A 22398-nucleotide genomic window follows, 5' to 3' on the forward strand; every position below is an offset into this window, starting at 1 on the left:
CCTTCTCTCAAGGACCCCAAGCGGCCACAGAGGCCACGAGAAGCCGTGTAGACGCCATCCTCGACAGCTTCCTCCCGCCATGGCCGTGGGGCTGGGTCCCATCCAGGTGAACTTGGATGAGGGGACGTTTTGGACAAAATTAATACCGGAGTCCATTAAACACAAAGGCTGTGATGGTGCCTTAAATGGAAAACTTTTCTCTGTATCCTGAAACGCTTAAGTCACGTTTTAGTTAAATGTGAACTTAAAGAGAGAAAACAAAAATCTCGTCTTACAAGGGGTCCTCACACTAAAGCTTTGCTTTGGATCTGTTCCTGGGGAATAATTTTAAAGCTCTGGTCTGGGGCAGAGGTGGCCCCCACTCAAGCCCTGGCTTGGACACTGGGGCCAAACATTCTGGGACGAGGGGTTTACGTCCAGGGAGCTTCCATTTCCTCATCTATATAAAGAAATGACAATGCCCCGCTTCATGGCCTGGTGGTAGAGACGCTGTCAGAGCGATGTGCCACCTTATTACAGCAGGACGTCTCCCATTGGACCGTCCTCTCTCTGGGGAGGGCCTCACTCGTCCCTCCTGGCTCTCCCAGTATCCACTGCGGGTCCTGGCTCACAGCAAGGGCTCTCCAACTGTCTGTTAAGTAAAACGACAGGGGCTTCCCTGGTGGTCCAGGGGCTAAGACTTTGCCTCCCAGTGCAGAGGGTGTGGGTTCAATCCCTGGTTGGGGACCTAAGATCCCACATGCCTTGTGGCCAAAAAACCAGAACATAAAAACAACAGAAGCAATGTTGTAACAAAGTCAATGAAAACTTTAAAACTAGTCCAAGTCAGAAAAGAAAAAAAAAAACACTTAAAAAATAAATGAATGAAAGGTCACCTACAAGTGTGATTCACCCATCACAAGCCGTCAAAGCTAAGGGGTCCTCAGGATCACTTCCTCCTTACTCTGCACGCCAGGAAACTCAGGCCTGGTAAGTGTTACCACCTGAGTTCACATCACTGGACGAGAACTAGTGATGCGGCTGGCTTGGAAACTGGGGCTCCTGGACCAGAGCACTGATGCTGACCACAGAAGGCTCGCCACTCAGGTTGTCTGTCAGATGACAGATTATGGGAGGGACTGGCCTCACTCAGAGTAATTTCCAGAACCCTTGTGAAAACCCATTTTACAGATGGTGCCAGTGAGACTCAGGGAGGTTAAGCCATTTGCCCCAAGTCGCACAGCAGATAAACTGCAGAGCTGGGGTTGGAACCCAGGGGTTTGGCTCCAGGGTCCGTGGTCGTCGCACGGCACTGAAGAGTCTGGAATCCGACAGTTCAAAGCCGCCCTGATTGAGCTGGGAAAGTTCCAGCTAAAAGCAGTTTCCATTAATCTTAGGAAAATCAAGAGGCAGAGGACTGAGAAGTGTGTGCCTGGTTCCTCGGGATCGCTCGCACATTTGGCGAGGTCCGGACTATCACACAAACTCAGAGTGGGTTGCTGCGTGATCACCTCCCCTGTTCCCCACCCCCACCCCCATGCTGCTGCTGCTGCTGCTAAGTTGCTTCAGTCGTGTCTGACTCTGTGTGAGCCCATAGACAGCAGCCCACCAGGCTCCCCTGTCCCTGGGATTCTCCAGGCAAGAACACTGGAGTGGGTTTCCATTGCCTTCTCCAATGTATGGAAGTGAAAAGTGAAAGTGAAGTCAGTCGTGTCCGACTCTTAGCGACCCCATGGACTGCAGCCCACCAGGCTCCTCCATCCGTGGGATTTTCCAGGCAAGAGTACTGGAGTGGGGTGCCATTGCCTTCTCTGCCCACCCCCATCATGAAGCACTTTTCACTCTGGAAACACAAGTCCAGAAGAAGACCAAATGTCCAAGCTTCCTGTGCAGTGTTGCAGTGTTGTTAAGCCTTCAGCTTGGGGGCGCCACCCCCTGCAACCGGCAACTAGCATAACCAGGAAGATGCTTTCTGCGGGCTCTCCACCGGGTGGCGTCACCCTGACCACGAGCACCGACGCACCACCAGTAAAGCTCCTCCTCTGACTCAGACAGTTTCCACCCCTAGACTGTCACAAGCATACTCCATCGAGACAGCGGGACTATTTCAAATATTATCCCCGCCAAAGGGATGTTCTAAAGCCAAAGGAGAAAGTGGCCGTAACACAGAGGTGTGGATGCAGGGCGATAGAGTCCCCGTGGGGCTGGGCTACCCACCACGTCTGGCGCCTTCTGGATCTGGGAGGCCAGCTGGAGAGAGTGGTTGGCCGACGAGAGCTGCTCCCTCAAGGTCTCCGCCTCTCTTTGAGCCACCTCTGCCCTCTGAAGGAAATGAAAAGGGTGGAAAGAGAAAGTACATTTGGTTTAACAACTGACAATTATTACAAGAACATTCATCAATTCATGCCTGACTGACTATAATTGATTTTCCTAAACACTCAACCTAATAAATGCTAGAAAAAAAAAACACAGAGAATGTGATGGATTTTTATTTTAAACAGTACAAGGAAGAAATAATTGAGCGATTATGACAGTAATTTAACGCTAGGAGCAAGGAATCCCCTGCTGATACTAGTGCTCCGGCCCACTGAATTTCCCAGACTGAATAAATACAAGTGGAAATGGAGTCTTTTGATTCAATTTCTTTCTATTCTCATAGACCAAGAAGATTTTATTGCAGGATTACTCCTGGGAGTAATTCTCACGGGTAAACAGTGAATTAAAGACACACTGGCCATTCTCCTCCTGAAAACACGCACAATATTGTGGTTGTTTTCCTCTAGCAAGTATTTCCATAAACGGACGGGGTGTAAATGCCACTTCTTTTGTGAGGACCAGGCTTATTTCAACATATTTAACCCTTCACCCAACCAAGCTAACGCCAAGGCTGGTCATTTCCAGACAGCCAGGCCAACGAGGCATTGCTTGATGGGTGAGGATGAACAGAGGCGCCTGCGGGGAGGAGGCTGCAGGAGAAACAAGTGGACGCTTCTGTCATTTGCTGTAATTCTTGGACAAGGACACCAGTGCCCCGGACAGCTAACCAGGATGCCCCACTGGCTGGCGAGAACAGTCATTCCCATGCTTGTCACCTAAGAGGGCACCATGGTGCAGTGGGGAGGAGCTGGGCCTTTGGAACCAAGGGATGAGGACAGGTTACATAGTTCAGCTCTCCAAGCCTCCACCGTCCCATCTGTAAAATGGGAAGACTCTTTCCCTCCCAGGGACTTTTCAAGGATTAACGCCCGGAAGTACACTTGTCCAGAGTGCCTTGTTGATGGGCTTATCCTGATTTGACAGTTATGACTGAGATGAGACACAAAGACAGCTGGGAAGCAGTTGCTAATTGATGTTGGGCACACGGTCTGAGGTGTGTTCGCTGCTTCTTTCTACCAGTCGTACGTTTTGCTCACAGAAAAGATGTACGAGAAGAGCCTGGCTGAGTAAGGCTATTTCGTGTGTTTTATTTCGTGGGGTGACAGTGTGTACCTACTAATTGCTAAGAAAGAATTTTTGAAAAGAGAAGTACAAAGTTATCCTGCCCAGTACTCGCTGATCTGTCTAGATGTATGAGGATGGGGTTTGGCAGCCTCGAGTGGTCCTGCGAGGGCAGTGTGGCCCGGTCTGCCCGGCATCCAGACAAATTAGGGTATTTCTAACAGCGGCTACTCCCACCCAGGGTGGTGCTGGAGGCTGCCTGCCATGCTGCTCCAGGAGCTCTTGGAATTGCACTCCATCTAATTCCCACGGCGCCTGGCCAGGCCTGTCTGTGCTTGAGCAGTTGCCTCCCACCCTCTGTTGCAAAATGTCTTGAGGCGCCTGTATCAGGAAAGGCAGCAATATGACCGGTGTGGCCAAGATGCTGGTGGGTGGGGGGCTTGTGGGTGACGATAACTGCAGGAAAGTCTCCCCTCTGGTGAAAAAGACTTCCCCAAGTCTGTTTCCAGATGGGCCATGCCACGTGTTTTCTAATACTCAAGTCAAGTTCCTGAAAAGGTTCTGGTGGAGCAAATGGTAACCCACTCTAGTATTCTTGCCTGGAGAATTCTATGGACAGAGGAGCCTGGTGGGCTACAGTCCATGGGGTTGCAAATGAGCCCATGCACACACTGAAAAGTCTACTCTTGTCTGTCTCATCAGTTACACTTTTGGGCATAAAATCTCCATGGCTCTGAGGCTAATCCCACACAAAGCAGAACAACTGGAAGTCAAAACAGGCCCCAGAGCCGGTGGAGGAGAGAATGGAGGCCAGGAGCTGCTACGGTCAGTGAGCCTCTGTAGCTGCAGATGTAGCCCCGCCGTTAGTGGCTGAGGTGGAAGGAAGGGGTGCTGTGCTGGGTTGGCTCCTTGACATCACTTGTTTCTGGGGTCGCCCGTTCACCCCACGACCACAGTTCAACTGGATGAAGCTTCGTTTCTCGAACTGGAACCAACAACGAGAGGGGGCGGGCTCTGGGGCTGGCTTCTGGGGCCGTGGGTGCAGGAGACACCCAGCTCCTTGTCCCCACTGACAGCGGCCTCCTCGTCCTCCCTGCAGAGGCAGCGCCAGGGCCGAGGCCGGGCTCCCGAGCTGGCGGCACTGCGGATGGGACTCAACGGCCCCCCACAGTGAGGACAGAGCCTGGCCAAACCTGGGCTGTCCTCCTCAGAGATCTGCTGGCTGTTTCTTACTCTCTGTCCTTTTCTGAGAAGTGAGGGGAAATGCTAGAAGCACATGGAAAGTAAATGGGGGTGGGCAGGGGGCAGGGAGCATGTGAATGAATGAGGGTTTTGCTGTGCATTGTGGTAGTAACTCTGTCCATAGAGATAGATAGGGCTGCCCCGCAGGATGACTGGGGACCAGGGAGATAACACAAGCTGGGTGCCTAGCGGCGCCCACCACAGGTTGAGAGGTGTCCAGTGAGGAAGGATGAGTACTATTATTTTGGCCTCCTGGCATGGGCTGCCTCAGGTGGCATTTATTCTTTCCTTATCTTTAAAATGAGGACAGTTTTTTAAAATTTAAAATCTTAAAAAGTTTCAGGGGAAAATTACTAGAGACCGAAGCTCGTCTTAGGTGAAGCTCTAGCTCTCTTCAGCCGTCTGTGACCAGGAAGCCAGGACACTTTATTCGCTGTGGGCCCTTTGTTTCAAGAATTTTGTTAGTCGAGCCAGCACAGGGCAGTGAGGATTCCGCACAGATGGCACTGGCTGGGGCGGCTGCAGCCTGAGGCGGGGGCGGGGGCAGGGGCGGGCGACACCGGTCTTGGCCCAGTGTGGAACATGAGCCCTGGGCCCAGGGCAAGGTGGCTGTGCTCCCGAGTTCTCTCAAGGGGTGTGTTTCCTTCTCCCTTAGAAACAAGGCTGGGGCATGAGGGAATCCTCCCCACCTCCCCTGTCGGGCAGGCTTTCCCGTTTACCCATTTAAGGTGTGGCCTTGAGGTCCCTGGTTTTATATGGTTGACGGTGGTGCTGGAGGTGGTGTGTCTCTGATCTAGCCTTCTGCCCAACCTGGCCCCAGGCTTTGTCGCTTGTCCCTTTTATACGTGTGGCCATGGAAACCCAGGCTCAGGGACACCGGAGCTGAGCAAATCCCTCCAGGGATGTGGCAGCCATGGGAATGGCTGGGAACGTGGCCTGAGGGAAGGCTGTCCCTGCTGCAGGACCTTCCGAAGGCTGCTGGAGTAAACTCCCACACATTGAGTTTATTACGTCCCACAAGTTGATCACGTCACAGTTCTGAGGTCAGGCATCAGCTACGGGGTTCACTGGGGTAAGATCAAGGTGCTAGCAGGGCTGTGTGCCCTTCCTGAACCTCCAGGGGAGGATCTGTGTTCCGGCTGTTTCCAACTCGTCGAGGATGCCTGCATTCCTTGGCTTGTGGCCCCTTCCTCACTGTGGCCTTCAGCATCCGCAGTGGCCAACCGAATTCTTGCATCCCCTCACTCTGACCCCTCTGCTTCCCTCTCTGCCTCTGAGAACCCTGGGGACAACGGAGGGCCCACCTGTATAACCCGAGGGACTCTCACACCTCAAGGTCAGCAGATTAACAGGCTTGACTCTGCTCTGCAAGTAAATGAACATACCCGCAGGTTGTGGAGGACATCTTCGGGGGATGGTCTCCTGGCCACCATATTCCTCGAGTACAAATAACACCTTTGGACCGTTTCTGGGAGAAGGCAAGGTCTCCTCGGGGATGACCCCTCGACCTGCTTCCCTCCAGGCCCTGGACTCTCGAGGAAGAGAAAGGGGAGCAAGACTACAAAAACCAGCAATCGACTTCCCAAGGGAACAGATGCCATCGCTCTGGAAAGCACACAACTAATTTCAGGTCACCCTTCCAAAGCAGCACCACCCAGTGCTGTGGGGCACAGATAGGGCCAGAGGTGGCCCTGCTTCAGTGATGCTGTTGGAGGAAGGTCAGAAAAGTCCACAGATTAATTGCCATGTGTCCCAAGCTGGCCCCGTTCAGTGGCTGGAGTCCCGTTCAGGCTCCCTGCCTGTGTTTCTGGGGGATTCGATGGATATTGATTTGAATTTCTCCTCTCAAGGGTCAGCTAGGCTGAAAGCTGGACCTCCCCCAATGCCACTCCACTCCCATAAACTTAGACTGTCACAGTCCGCTGACTGCTGAGTCATGATTTCAGAAAAGCCAGAAGAGCAAATTTCCCTACCTCCTCCTGCCCCCAAAGCTCTGAACTTTCTGTTGTTGTTTTTAGTCTGTAAGTCGTGTCTGACTCTTTGAGACCCCTTGGACTATAGTCTGCCAGGTTCCTCTGTCCATGGAACTTCCCAGGCAAGAATACTGGGGTGGGTTGCCATTTCCTTCTCCAGGGGATCTTCCTAACCCAGGGATCAAACCCGCATCCCCTGCACTGCAGGTGGATTCTTTACTGCTGAGCCACCTGGGAAGCCCCACATTAATAGTCACCAGTAAAGACAGTATTAATACAAGCATCTCAAAGTTGAACAAATAGGTGTAAATAAACCCGGCTCCTAATCGCCTGGTGCTGATTCTCTTTCACTTTTTCTCACTAGAAACAGAAGTACTTTAGCTATAAAATAGAGCTTCAGGTCTCAGTAGAATGTTTTGACTATAAACTCAGTGCAAAAATAATGTTATATGCCAATGAACTAGTAAATTGCTCCTCCTGGGGCTCTCCCCTGATGGGAAAGCCACAGAACCAGATGTCTGGCTGTGCCCGCCCTGGTGCAGCTCCCGGTGCCCCTCCTCCCGCCCGCTTCCGCCTCTGCCTAGTCGCTGGGGGGCCGAGCCGGTCGCACATCCCTGCCCTGATCCATCTCAGCAGCTGCTCACTGCTCTCCTGGCTTCCGGTCCTTTCACTCCCCTCCGCTTTCCGCTGTGTAGCCAGAGCAATCCCTCTAGAACTCAAATCCGGCGTCTCAGTCCTGCCTGTGCTGCTCGACTGTTCTCAGGAAGAGGCCCCCTGCCCTAAACCCGGCTGGAGCCCCTCCTCTGGGCCCACGTCCCCAAAGTGGCTTTTTGGAACAGCCTGGAACCCTTGAGTACTTCCTCGCCTTCCTGGGTGCCCTCCTCCCTGTCTACCCGGGAAGTTTTTCTCCTCATTGAGTCACCCTTGTCAACCCGCTGAGTCATCGAGTCCAAGCACTTTCTGTTTGCTCTGTGTCTGGATCCTCCACCTCACATGCTCAGCGAAGTCTGGCCCATATCTGCTCACATAGCTCCGTTGACAGGGAGTTCACTCCTGTCGAAGGCAGCTCCAGGCACCTCTGGCGACTCATTGCTGAGAACAAGCTTCTCTGCATGGGATGAGGGGAGCTCCCTCCCATTAGCCTCTGCCCGCAGCCATGACAAAGCCCAACCCCTTCCGTGGCCAGTCCTGGAGACCTGCAAGGCCAGAATCCACAACCACCACCCTAGGCCTTCCCCTTTCTAATCTCTTAACATCCCAAGTTCCCCATGTGACAAGTCCCTCTGTTTTCCTTCTCTGCTCCCCAAAGAATAAAGATGTCCCCAAACCTCCTGGTTTCCCTCCTGTGCGGGTTCCTTCCCCATCCTGGCCATGGAGTGGACCCTGAAAGCACTCCCTGAATGCCTGCCTTCCTTCCAGGTTTCTAGGACAAATGACAATTCCCTGAGCAAGGACTAATTGCTACAGTTGGGTGCTGAATCATCACCTCCTTCATTCCAGAGACTATTTCTATTAATGCAGCCTGAGGTTGCATAAATCTCCTTTGGCAGCCACATCCGGCTATGAACTCGCCCTGAGTGGCTGGTTAGGCTCTCCTATACCTCCCCATACCCTCACCATGCTGGTACTCCCCTAGGGTGGGACTTTGGAATTCTCCCTGTGAACCTGGGTATGTTAGCAACTACAGAGCATAAATTAAGGCGCTCACTTCCAGGCATGTGTGCATGCATGCTCAGTCATGTCCATTTCTTTGTGACCCCATGGACTGTAACCTGCCAGGCTTCTCTGTCCATATTTCCCAGGCAAGAATACTGGATGGAATGGGTTGACATCCCCTCATCCAGGGGATCTTCCTGACTTCAGGGATAGAACCCATGCCTCCTGCACTGGCAAGCAGATTCTTCTGCCACTGAGCCATGCAGGAAGCCCTCCACTTCCGGGCATTTTACTTCTAATTCTACAAATAATCCTGCAAAGGAAGTGTAGGCAGACCTCCTTTTATCACGCTTCTCTTTATTGTGCTTTCCAAACACTGCTTTTTACAAATTGAAGGTTGGTGGCAACCCTGTGTTGGAGAAAGTCCACTGGCAGTGTTTTTCCAATAGCTTTCTTTTAAAATTAAGGTATGTACGTTCATTGTTTGTTCAGACATACTGCTATTGCACACTTATCAGACTTCCAGTGAAGCATAAACATAACTTTTACATGTACTAGGAAGCTGAAACATTTGAGTGACTTGCACTGTGATACCTGCTCTGCTGCGGTGGCCTCGAACCCGAAATCTCTCTGAGGTCTGCCTGCACTTGCCTCCCTTCCTCCCGTTCTCTCAAACATTAACAAGTTTCTTTTTTAAATTAAAAAGATTAAATTATGGTAAAATACAATCACATATAATACACCATCTTAATCATTTTTAAGTATGGATTTTATAGTAGTGTTAAGCATGTTCGCATTGTCAGGCAACCATCTCTAAAACTTTTTATCTTGCAGAACTGAAAGCCTGACCCTATTAAACACTATAATTCCCCATTCCCCCAGCCCCTGATACCCACCCTTCTATTGTCTCTATGAATTTGATGGCTGTGGGGACCTCATATCGGAGAAGGCAACAGCATCCCACTCCAGTACTCTGGAAAATCCCATGGACGGAGAAGCCTGGTGGGCTGCAGTCCATGGGATCGCTGAGAGTCGGACATGACTGAGTGACTTCACTTTCACTTTTCACTTTCATGCATTGGAGAAGGAAATGGCAACCCACTCCAGTGTTTTTGCCTGGAGAATTCCAGGGACGGGGGAGCCTGGTGGGCTGCTGTCTATGGGGTCGCACAGAGTCAGACACGACTGAAGCGACTTAGCAGCAGCAGCAGCAGGGACCTCATATAGGAGGAATCACACAGTATTTGTTTTCTTTTTTTGTGTGACTGGGTTAATTTTCCTTGGCATAAGGTCTGCAAAGTTCATCTTTTTCTTTTGTTTTTTAAAGAAATATAAGCAGTGAAAAGACTTATCCAAGGCCACACAGCCAGGAAGTACCGAGTTGGGACCGGAGCAAACTGCCACCTTGGAAGCGGCACCTTCTGCAGGGTCCTGCCTGGCACCTCCAAGGACCCATAGCCACCCAGGGCCTCGGCATTTTGAGAAAAGTGTCACCTCTGCCAAATATGCTTAGTACCTGCAGACTAAGTAGAACCTGAGCACTTGATATGCACAGAATTGGGTTATCTAACAAACCAGAACTTACCCCAGAGTGCCTTCAGAAGGGGCGGCTTGCCCAGGATTGGCCAGGGGGAGAGTGGATGGGTGGAAATTTGAGAAATGTGAATGACAGTCCTGTGACAGGGAAGCTTAACAAGTAAGGTCTCTGCAAAGTTGAGCGGTGCTACTTGAATAAGAACAAAGGGGCCAAAGTAAATCAGTTTATAGTAAATTAAGGGAAGTAAATGCTTAGGCACCTTTGTGGACTGGGGCAGAAGTAGTGCTTTAGGGCAGGGAGCAGAATGGGTGCTTTCGGGAATTTGAAAGAAAGGCAAAAGGAGCCCTTGGACTCCAGCCCTGTTTCTGAGTGTGGTGAAGAGTGTAGGTTCCAGGCCTGACTCTGCAACTGACCGGTGCTGACCTCAGTTTGTTTATTTGTAAAATGGGAGTCACAACCACACTGATCTTGGTGGAAACCGGTGAGGTTCAAGGGGCTCTGTTCATGTGAAGTGCTCCGAACAGAGCCAGGCACAAGACAAGTTACTCAAGAATGGTCAGCTCTTCTCCTTGTGACCAGTAAAGTTGCCACACAAACACGCTACCTGGGACTTCCCTGGCAGGCTAGTGCTTAAAACTCTGCACTTCTGATGCAGGGAACATGGGTTTGATCCCTGGTTAGAGAACTAAGATCTCACATGATGTGTGGTATGGCCAGTAAGTAAATACATTTAATTGAATTACTTTAAAGATGCTACCTGGGATGACGCAGTCCAGGTGTCCCTACTGAGCACCCGACATGGATCAGGCCTAGGAGCCTCAGAAAGGAGAAAGGAACCCAGACGTCCCATCACCGTTCTCCTGCATAAACTGACTTTCACATTTCAGTCAGAGTTCAGAGTATTTTCATGAGCTAAAGATCAAACAGGGATGCTCTTTCCTGAATGTCAGCCAAGGGGTTAGGAATGCCAGCCGGGAGGCAGTCACGCTGTGGGACCCTCAAAAGGCAGAGAGCTGAGACTGCAGATTCGAGAAGGATTTTCATCCTCTTGGGGCTACCCTAAGCTTCCCTGTGCGTGGGGCGGCCCGGCTATAGAACTAAGTGGGGAGAGGCCACTACCGCCTGCGCGTGGCCTTCTAGGGCTGAGAAACCTAACCCAGCTCTGGCTGCTTCTCTCCACTAAAAAATAGACTAGAATAAAATAAAACAAAAGGGGGAGACCCCTTCCTTTTCAAAGCAGTAGCACCATTTGCTGAAGCAAAATGTTTTCCTCTTCTGCAGAGTTCTTGGGGAAGGGCCGGGCTTGACAGGGTGGCAGCTCCGTATTTACAGCCATGGGATGTGTGCGTGCGTGTGTGCCAAGTCTCTTCAGTTGTGCCCAAGTCTTTGTGACCCCATGGACTGTAGCCCATCAGGCTCCTCTGCCCACTGGGCTCTCCAGGCAAGAACATTGGAGTGGGTTGCCATGTCCTCCTCCAGAGGATCTTCTCGACCCAGGGACCGAACCCGTGTCTCTTATGTCTCCTGCATTGGCAGGTGGGTTCTTTGCCACTAGCACTGCCTGGGAAGCCCCGTTTAGAGGGTACTGGGTGCCTATTCTGTGTGGGACACAGTGCTGGGGGTGCTTTCCACATGCTGGGGGTGCTTTCCATTTTAGCTCATGAAAATACTCTGAACTCTGACTGAAATGTGAAAGTCAGTTTATGCAGGAGAATCAGCTGAGAGGGCCCATTGGCTGGAAGCCTTCTCCAGAGCGAGTGGCTCAACCCATTAGAAGGTGGAGGCACAGACTTTGCTGCAGGGTTAACGTGTTGGTATAAACTCTGCTGCATAACAGCTGTCACAGGAACAGTGTAGAGACTTAAGAGATGGATGAAGGAAGAGAAAAAGCATCACCATGGGATGCCTGGGATGCAGGGACTGTATCAGAGACTTTCCCAAGGAAATCACACCTGGGACTTCTTATGTATAGCTCATGGCATCAGAAAAAGCATCAACTTTGATAGGTGTATGTGAAAAATAAAAGACTAACTGGCTTCCTGACTTAGAGAGAAGCCTCTTCCATGAGGACAGAAAGGGCTATGCTCTTGTGATTTTATGTCTGAAGCCATCAAACATCCTACCTGGTTTGCTCTTTCAAGGTCCGTCATGATCATTTCAATTTCGTCGGCCCTGGGGAGGTGAGAGGGAGAGAGCAGGTTAGTCAATGGGTGAGGCAGGCTCAGGGCCACCACTGTTCCCAACTTGGCAGCATGGCCCATGGGCACACAGGCCAGGCCAGTGTCGGGGCGGGGGGCCTGCAGACCTGCGAGGGGGCACTGATGCCTGCTAGAAGGAGGTGGGCTTACGTCGAGGGAAAGAGCCAGTGTGCTCTTGAGGGGTACCCAGTCTCCTTGGGGAGACAGTGGCTCCTGCCAAGAGAGCCCTGAACAGAGCCCTGAACAGAGAGCTCTGGAGAAACAGAGGAGTCAGAGATGGATTCTCCTTGGGGAAGGGAATCAGGAAGGTTTCAGAGGAGGTGATGTGTGGACTGGGTTTTGAAGGATGAGTAGAAGTTTGCCAGGACTGAGAGAACCATGGATAGTTCGGGGAGGTGGGGAGAGGCTGGGGATGCAGGATGGGGGGCTCTGCTGGTGGCACCACGAACCAGCTGAGTCACCACCACACCCCACCTCTGAGCCTGCTCACACACAGGGAGTTGCCAGGTGCTTCCCTGGGGGAAGCACCATCCCCCCGTTCTGAAAGTCCTTTCTTGAGTAATTTGAAGGCACATATGTTTCCAACATACAACATCATGAGAGAGAGAGGAACCATGCTCAGAGTTCTACTGAGAAGGACAATTCCAAAAGTCTGTCGCAGGTTTGAACAGAACTCCCAGGGTAGTCGCTGCCCCAGACAGGTCCCAATGGTGGCCCCAGCGAGGAGGTCAAGGTCAAGACTGCTACCTGTGACAGGTTCAGTACCCTCCGTGAAAGAGTGGATGGAACATACAGCACAGACCTCCTCCGGCTGGGGCTGCCCCACTCCACGCCCTGTGGGGACCTGCAGGACTCAGGCCCACCCCACCCTGCTGGATGGCTTGCCTGCTGGACTCCCTTGGCTGTCCTTCTGCATCGAGGCTCTTGGCCCCCATCCACAGACCTCTGCTCCAACTTGTCTCACCACATATGGACCCCTGTGTAGCCTGGACCTATACTGCCTGTCCCGTCATCCTCCACCTCTGGGAACCTCGTCTCCTACTTCCACCCCTCCCCCAACCCTGCCAGTGGCTCCATCTCAGGAGGCAGCACAGTCTCCCCACCAGTATATGTCTCCTCCACCCTCATCCCTGCTGGCACAGGGCTTGGTGTTAAGCCAACGGTCAGGGTCCTGAATGCAGCTGGTCCCTCCAGTGATGGGCTGGTCGGCCAGTCTACCCACTGGGGCAGGTCGGGGCGCCTGGATAGGCTGACTCCAGGGTTCTTCTGTTCCCTAAACCTGCTTCTCTGGTCCTAACCACCCACCCTCATTCTCTGGTCCTAATCGCCTACCCTTAATACAGAGAGTGGGACGAGCCACTCAGGCCCTGGCCGGTCTGTTTTCGCTATTTGCTGCGCTTTCCCAGCCTTTAGGCGTGCCCTGCGATTCCAGGCAATCTCATCAACTCTGAACAAGGTATCAGACGCTGGTGATCAGGTTCACAGATCGTCATGGTATCTGTTTGAAATAGTATCCTGCTTTCAGACTCATCAGAGAAAAGTCTGAAACACCTCATCAAATGGTCTGGTTAAATGAAGCTATTTTTAGGACAACTTGGTGAAGGAGACAGTGCCTCTAAGAACAAACACTCAAACTGGGGCCCCTCAGGGAAATGCTGGGGCTGAGGGTAGGCTTGGGGTGGCTTCAATTGTGAAACATCTCCTCGCACCATTTCCAAAAGAAACCTTCAGGATATTAGAGAGAAACTGCCATGACTCCGGAGGGTAAAACCATCATGGAAAGCGTTAAGATCTGCTAGTGGCAGAAAAGGGGACTTGATGGTCAGAACAGAAACCTGTCTAGATCCCCTGCTGATGGAGCACAGACTTCAATGTGTATGCGAGACAATGAAAAGTCAACAACCTTCTCCTAAGGCAAATCACTACCAGTACTTATTCACTACTTATTCACCAAGTCCAGATCCACGCGGCCACTCACCCAGCCCACCAGCTGCTGGTATCATTTGGACACTCACTCACTTGGTCCATGAATGTTCCGAGACACCTACAAGCTCCCTGGCCACAGGACAGGTGTGGGCAGACGTGGCTCCTGTAAAGTCTGCCGGGGCTGCGTTTACAAGAGGCAGACAGAAACGCTTGGCTACTGAGCACCCGAAATAAGACCTCCAGGGGCCCTGTCTCCCTTCTCTCTGGAGCATGTTGGGGAGCTGGTGGCTGCAGGACCCAGCAGGTGGACGGGGAACGGCCGGGGCTGGGGGAGCAGAGATCCTGAGCACCGGCCTCAGGGAGGGTTTCCCGAATTTCTCCTGTTGTATCTTCATGAGCCCCTTCCTCTCTAATTCTGGCTAAGTTATCTCTGTTATTTAGATAGTCTTCTGCTCAGTTTGGCTCTCCCATTATCTGGCTTCTGTCGGCACACCTCCTTCCGCCCTTCACGTTGTCCAAACTTTCCCTCCATTTGCTGTGTCCTATGCCAAAGAATGTTCAAACTACCGCACAATTGCACTCATCTCACATGCTAGTAAAGTAATGCTCAAAATTCTCCAAGCCAGGCTTCAGCAATACGTGAACCGTGAGCTTCCTGATGTTCAAGCTGGTTTTAGAAAAGGCAGAGGAACCAGAGATCAAATTGCCAACATCCGCTGGATCATGGAAAAAGCAAGAGAGTTCCAGAAAAAATCTATTTCTGCTTTATTGACTATGCCAAAGCCATTGACTGTGTGGATCACAATAAACTGTGGAAAATTCTGAAAGAGATGGGAATACCAGACCACCTGACCTGCCTCTTAAGAAATCTGTATGCAGGCCAAGAAGTAACAGTTAGAACTGGACATGGAACAACAGACTGGTTCCAAATAGGAAAAGGAGTACGTCAAGGCTGTATGTTGTCACCCTGCTTATTTAACTTACATGCAGAGTACATCATGAGAAACGCTGGACTAGAAGAAACACAAGCTGGAATCAAGATTGCCGGGAGAAATACCAATCACCTCAGATATGCAGATGACACCACCCTTATGGCAGAAAGTGAAGAAGAACTAAAAAGCCTCTTGATGAAAGTGAAAGAGGAGAGTGAAAGAGTTGGCTTAAAGCTCAACATTCAGAAAACCAAGATCATGGCATCCGGTCCCATCACTCCATGGGAAATAGATGGAGAAACAGTGGAAACAGTGTCAGACTTTATTTTTTGGGGCTCCAAAATCACTGCAGATGGTGAGTGCAGCCATGAAATTAAAAGACACTTACTCCTTGGAAGAAAAGTTATGACCAACCTAGATAGCATATTCAAAAGCAGAGACATTACTTTGCCGACTAAGGTCCGTCTAGTCAAGGCTATGGTTTTTCTAGTAGTCATGTAAGGATGTGAGAGTTGGACTGTGAAGAAGGCTGAGCGCCGAAGAATTGATGCTTTTGAACTGTGGTGTTGGAGAAGACTCTTGAGAGTCCCTTGGACTGCAAGGAGATCCAACCAGTCCATTCTGAAGGAGATCAACCCTGGGATTTCTTTGGAAGGAATGATGCTAAAGCTGAAACTCCAGTACTTTGGCCACCTCACGCGAAGAGTTGACTCATTGGAAAAGACTTTGATGCTGGGAGGGATTGAGGGCAGGAGAAGAAGGGGGCGACCGAGGATGAGATGGCTGGATGGCATCACTGACTCAATGGACGCGAGTCTGAGTGAACTCTGTTATGGACAGGGAGGCCTGGCGTGCTGTGATTCATGGGGTCGCAAAGAGTCGGACATGACTGAGCGACTGAACTGAACTGAACTGATCCTCTCCTGCCCCTCTGGACAGCTCTTCAGCTTGATCCCCTGTACCTGTGCTCAGCCTGGGATCCATCTCTTCTCTGTTTCCTTGGTTTAGTTTTTCTGTCTCTCATACCGGTCATTCCCACTCCATTATTAAATTATTCCTTGGTTTTGCTTTATGTTTCCTCGAGTGTATTTTTTACACTTATTTCATATGACAGGCCCATCTGACTGCCTTCCAGAGAGGGGTGTCCTCTTCTGGGGCCTTGTTTTTCCTGGGGTTACCAGCTACTCTTCCTGGCAGTGTACACAGGGAGGTGGGGCACATAGAGAGGCAGACCTGCTGTGTATTTCTCAGGATGAATCAAATAAAGACACACAGCAATGTTCAATGCATTTTGCTGAGTAAAGGAAGGAAAGGCAGGGAATGACCCTAGGTCTCCAGAATAAACTGATAGTGCCTTTCCACCAGGAAAACTCTTTGGCCAGAGCTGCATCTTGCTTTCTTTCCTTTTCCTTTCCTTCCTTCCTTTCTCCATGCTGTGCAGCTTGCAGGATCTTGGCTCTCTGACTAGGGATCAAACCTATGCCTCCTGCAGTGGAAACTTGAAGTCCTAACCACTGGACCTCCAGGAAATTCCCAGGGCTTTGCCTTTAATTCTCAGCATTAGGAGGAGATGATCCTCCTGGTAAAATGCCCCAACTTCTGTTCTGGAGATTAAGGGTAGAAATGTGACTGTCTGAGGACCGACACTCACTTATTTTTAATCCACCCCTCACTCCTTGACTGGCCACTGTCATTGGCCATGGGGTCAGGACAAGGTCAGACACAGGCCTGGGCTAGAAAAGAGAGGTATTCTCAGTGATCTGGCTTCACATAGAGGCTGGGTCGGCAGAGCTGGGACCTGCGGGGTCTGGGAAGTGATATCCAGATCCAGCCAGATTTAGGGGCCTGGGTGGGCCTGAGTGCCTCCTAGGTGAATGGTTTTGTTTGGTCATTACAATACCTAATACCCAGAAAACAATGTATCATCTCTGAAAGATTTCAAGTCACTGATTAAAAAAAAATTAGCCGTATTTAAACAGGAAGGTGTCTTTTTGGCATGCTGCAGCGATCCCTGGAAATGAATTTCAAGTTTTTCCATCTTCTCGTGAGTTTAACTTTGGTTACTAGGCAACTGCTAAACTGACCAAAATACTGAATGTGATAACAAGTGCGGTCCTTACCTTTCATTATGAGAGCAAGTCTTGTATTTCCAGAGCTTTCAGATGATAATACCAACACTGAGCCCTGCTGTTCCAGGGCCAGGGGATTCAACACCAGCTCCCCTGAAGACAGCAGTGCCCAGGGGAGCTAGATGGGACCAGAGCCACAGGAGACAGTGGTAGGAACCAGAGAGGCAGTGGGCAAGGAAAAGTTCAGAGGATTATTATAGAAGTCTGTAGGCTCAGTGATGCACCTTTCCAAGGGAGCATGCTTTTTGAAAGGTGAGATGAAAAACACAACCCACTGGGTACCAAAATGTGATCAGGGCTCCTGGAGACGTGAAGTGCAGCCCTTGGTGTTGGCAGACTTGTCAGTGCTGGTCGAATATTATAACTTGTCTGCCACCGAGTCGGTACAACCCACTCCTCGCCAAGCTGCTGCTGCCCCCCTCCCTCCCCAACAACATGAATCCTACCAGACAAACTGCCCTCAATAAGTAACATGAAAGTGCCCAGGGGTTAAAAAAGCAACTGGAAACGTTATCTGAAAAGAACAGTTATGAATTAGATGGCATGTGCTCTCATAGCAGGGCAGTCAACAATATTCCGAGGGGGTTTTTCCTTCTTTTTGTTTCACAGGCTCAACTACCACGTCAGTGGGTTGGAGCTGGAGCCTGATGTTAGTCTAAAATCATTTATTTTCCAAAGTCCATAATAACTGCACGTTATTGTTTGCTCAGCAAAACTATTTATTATAAAGATTACGTTCTCTCACCTTTTTACGAGCTGACAAAACAGCTTTCCCTGAACTATTAACCGGAGCAGCATTGTGCTCTGCTCTGGCTTCAGACTGCGGATCATTTCAGCCTGGCCTGGAATATGCAGTTTCATTCAGTCGGTTCCCCACAGATCATTCCAGGGTAGTCTCTGGGCTGGCACATGATTTTTTATGAGGAACTTGAAAGGACACAGTCAAGGCTGACGGTAGGGAAATCATATCCACGATGGGAACCCTGTGTTTCCTTTCACACTAGTCTCCCGACTGCTGAGGGATGGCACCAGAGCAAGGGTGGAGCATATTTCAATCCCAAACAAACCTGCAACTTCAGGAGCTATTTAAGCAAAGTAAATCTACAAGGCAGTTGAAAAAGCATCCGGGTCGAACTTCAAAGGTCAGTGTATTTTTTTGTACCCAGGTCAAGAGCCTCAATTCTAGATTGTAAAGTTCTTAGGCATCAAAAGAAGAAATATCCGGGACTTCCCTGGCAGTCTGGGGGGTAGGACCCTTTGCTTTCACTGCAGAGAGGAAGGTTCGATCCCTGGTGGGGGAACTAAGATCTTGCCAGCTATGTGACGCAGTCAAAAAAAACAAAACAATAAAAGAAAAACAAAAGAAGAAGAAATATCTAAAGATCCATTCTCCCTGTTTTAAAAACAAGCAAAAAGTTCCAGTATGCTTGGTAAAGTGAATGCTTGCCCCACCCAGTGGATGCTATGTCTGCCACCTGGCCCATCAGGAAGGCGGGTCAGTCTCCAGACCTGGCTCCCAGCCCAAAGGGGCAGAGGAGCCCCGAAGCAGGGCTTGCTGGACCGCATGCAATAAGAACTGGTGGGAAAACGAAAAGGAGGACGAGCCAGTGGGCCAGGGATGAGGAGGTGTCTTGGCTATAGGGTTGGAATCGCCTTAATGGTGGTTGAGGGTCTTCAGGAAAAGGGCCTCTTCCGCCTGCACACAGGCACACAGGTGGGACATGGTCTCAGGAGAGGAAAGGCTGGTCTGAGTCCAGTGTGACAGGCAGGGCAAGGCTGCCCAGGAAGAAGGTGGCACCAGCCTGAGGCCCAGGGGTATGAGAGGAGTTGGGGCAGCTTGCCCTCAGTGATGCTTACAGAGCACCTACTATGTGCCACGCCCAATGGGGAAACAAACATCCTGGGTTGATAGTGCACAGGGCACCGCCATTCGCCTCACTGGGACCACAGGGATGGATGCCATACATCCCAGGAGTTCCAAGATGGGAGACCCTGTTACTGCCTGCTCAGGCGGGTGCAGGGAAGTGAAGACACCAGGGAATTTGGGTCCAGGACAGCCCAGAAGGAGGGACAGCAGGCTTTGCAAACAGGAGGAGAGAGGCTCTTGGAGGAGATGACCTCTGGTCTGCAACCTGAAGGAGGCAGAGAACAGCGGGCAGAGGGAGGCACAACCAGACTGAACCAGACCACACGGGGTGGGAGTCCATCAAGCTTGTGTTTCCATGGCAACCACCCCAACCATGTCATGAGGCTAGCGTCTTCCTGCCCCTTCTATGCCTCCTATTTCTTTCTCTCATGACAGCAGAGCACAGACACACAGCCAGGGTGACAGTGGGGACCCTTGCCTAATGTCAGATGGTGGCTGACATTACAGGTGAGGCCTCCAATGGTTTACCATCAAACGCTTTGCTCATTTTGGGCTTTAAATACATGTGTTTGTATTTTGTTAATGCGATAGCCAACTGTTCGTATTTTATTAAGACTTTTTAATAAAAGAAGGACACTGATTTTATTAAGTACCTTTTAAGCATTTATGAAGCTAATTAGAAGGTTCTTCTCCTCTGACTCGCTGAAATGGTAAATTATAGACAGTCACTTGCCCCCTATTTGGTTGTGGATATTATGCACTTAACATGCTCCTGAGTTCTATTTGCTAATATTTTATTGAGTATTTTTCCCCCATAAATATTTATAAGTGAGACTGGCCTCTGATTTCTTTTGTCTCCTCTTTGTCAGGTAAAGTCATACAAAGTAATTTGAAAGCATTTCCTTCTTTTTTTTTTTTTTTCATGTTTTTTAAATGATTTTATTTATGGTTGTGCAGGGTCTTCATGCGGCAGGGGCTTTTCTCTAGCTGTGGCGAGCAGGGGCTGCTCTTCAGGGCGGCGTGGGCTTCTCACCGCGGTGGCTCCTCTCGTTGGGGAGCACGGGCTCTGCTGCCCACAGACCTCAGTACTTCGGCTCCCGGGCTCGAGAGCCCCGGCCTAGTGGCTGTGATGCACGGGCTCAGCTGCTCTGCCACGTGCGGTCTTCCCAGACCAGGGGTGGAACCCGCGTCCCCTGCTTTGGCAGGAAAGCCCTCAGGCGTATTCTAGGCTCTAGTTTTCCACGCTCCTATCTGCTGAGAGAGGCCTGGGAGCTGGGAGTCCTCAGCCACAGCGCTGGCTCTGCCATCAAAAGCTCTGGGGCCTCTGGAGAGCGCCTGCCCCTCCCTCAGTCATGTCTGATTCTGCCCACCAGGCTCCTCTGTCCATAGGATTTCCCAGGCAAGATTACTGGAGTGGGTTGCCATTTCCTTCTCCACATTTCCTTCTTTTTGTAGACAGAGTGAGCCATCACAGATTTGACGATATTATTCTCAAAAAACCTGAGCCCACATTCCACCCATTGGTCTCAACATGTTGCCTGGCAGGTGAGCCCCTGGCTGCCTCCTGCTCCCGGGGCAGAGTTCACAGCCAGCGTGCCTTAGGCAGTGCGATGGGCTCGAGAGCTGCTCCCCAGCGCCCTCCCTCCCTGTGTCCTCTGGGCCAGGACCCCTGGGGGCCACCTCTCATCAACACCTCGGCTCCTTTTCCAGTTTCATTTCCTGCTTGTCCAGCCGTCCAGACAAAGAGGCCCAAGTGCGCCACTGCTCCCTCAGTGCCGCTGCGGCGGGGCTGATGCTCTAGGCTGCGAGTGACATGCATTCCGTGCACATTTCCTTCTGAGGCTCAAGCGACAAACGCTCTTGTGAGTTCTCTAGCCTTACTCTGTTCCTTAGAGCCACCACGCTTGTCCACACGGCTGTCCCTGCTGCTGAGCTCCACATGCTGCTGCTGTCGCCATCTAGGCCTTGGCTCCAGGGCCCACTGTCTTCTGAGGGTCTCCTGGCAAACCTGCTCCCCGTCATCTACTCATTTATTTTTATTGCACTTATTTCCGCCTCTGAGTACCTTGTTCAGATACTGATGGCTTGTTTATTTGCGGCCATGATCCCAGAGAACACAGCAGGCGCTCCCTAAATCCTGGCTGATGAATGACACAGACCTACGATGCCTTCACTTCCTCGAGTCCACCCTGCGTGTGACAGGCAACAACTCACTGGCTGGGAGTCTAAACAGCAGAAAGTGGAGGGCTGTTTTGCCAAGTCGTAAATATGACTTTCAAGGAAAGAGTCTGTAAGTTGTTTTGGCAGAAGGAAAATACTTAGTTTTTCTGACCACTTTTCGTAGCCCTTGAAAGAGGAGGCAAACACTCTCCCTGGAAGAAAAAGTATCTATAGACCTGGGTTCTTGGGAGCGTGAGTTGCCAGAGGGCAGGGCTGTTGGCTCATCTCCCTGTTGCTCCCTGTTACTCCCCATCCCTCCTGGGGCCCACAGAGCTGGGTACAAACAGGACTCGACACGGATTGGCTGGGGAGGTGGGAGAAGAAAGCATCCTTTGTGGAAGGGTTTTCTCGACAACCCCCAGCTGTATGATGGGTCCTGTCTCTCATTTTCCACCCGGGTTAGGCCGCCTCTGCTCTGGGGTGAAACTACCTGGCATCCATTCAAGCCCCCAGTCAAACGTGTCACCCCAGAGTGGACCCTCCCTCTCTGATCAAGTCGAGGTCTGGGCAGAGAAACAGTTGTAGAGCTTGACCGCTATGTCAGACCCTCAGGAAATAGTGGTTTTTACTCTCGTTGCAAATAAAACTGTATCAAGAGACAGTTAAACGGCCAGAAGGTCACCTCTGCTTGTTCAGAAATTAACCACAATTTGTTCCTTCTGATGACTGTTATATTTAAATGTCAGTGATGCAAGTAATGATTAAAATCAATTTTGGTGAAGCCTCATCAATACCAAATGGGAAGGAAATTTCCCTTCTGGCCCTACTATTTAACTGACTTGTTTACACGAAATAATTTAAATAAATCCTCCTTTAGTTTAATCTGAGTTACTCCCCGAAGTACAACCTGCTATGATCAGAAACTGCCTGTGACCATCACCCAGGCTCAGTCCTCGCAGGGTAGAGCCCCGGGGACAGCCATGGCTGGAGAATTAGCTCACGAGACTGCTGCTCCTGAGGTCGTGGAAGCCTCTTGGGGTAAGCATCTGGATTAACTTCAGATGCCTCTTGCCATTTCTCTCACGTTCTCTAAAACTGTGGCTCTAAAAGCCATGAGGAGCAGTCTGGTGTGAAAATCCTTTTCTTCCCTTAAATCAAGTGCCAGGGGTCACAAGTAGGATGGAGTGATGACACCTTGGGCTAGAGTCACCAGAATGTGGCTGGCACGGCAGGTAGACAGGCCAGACTCCCTCCCACTGCCTCCTGGTCCTTTGACCTTGGGCAGATCTGGGAGCGTGACAGTCATCTGCCTGGGAGGAATAGCGTGGCCTTTGCCAAAGAAACTGGCACAAGGACGAAAT

General features: G+C 50.8%; 1 protein-coding gene across 3 annotated transcripts in view; it reads right to left on the bottom strand.

Annotated features, from left to right (window-relative positions):
* The window catches only part of CUX1 (cut like homeobox 1), a 347445-nt gene that overhangs the window by 91378 nt on the left and 233669 nt on the right, over positions 1-22398 (bottom strand). For all 3 annotated transcript variants that reach the window (XM_040261791.1, XM_040261782.1, XM_040261799.1), the window contains exons 9-10: positions 11949-11997; positions 2197-2301 (exon numbers count right to left, since the gene is read on the bottom strand). In XM_040261791.1, the coding sequence (XP_040117725.1) occupies positions 2197-2301; positions 11949-11997 (154 nt within the window). The remainder of the gene's footprint in view (positions 1-2196; positions 2302-11948; positions 11998-22398) is intronic.

Source organism: Oryx dammah, unplaced genomic scaffold, assembly GCF_014754425.2.
Source record: "Oryx dammah isolate SB20612 unplaced genomic scaffold, SCBI_Odam_1.1 HiC_scaffold_2, whole genome shotgun sequence".
In the NCBI taxonomy this organism is placed as follows: Eukaryota; Metazoa; Chordata; class Mammalia; order Artiodactyla; family Bovidae; genus Oryx; species Oryx dammah.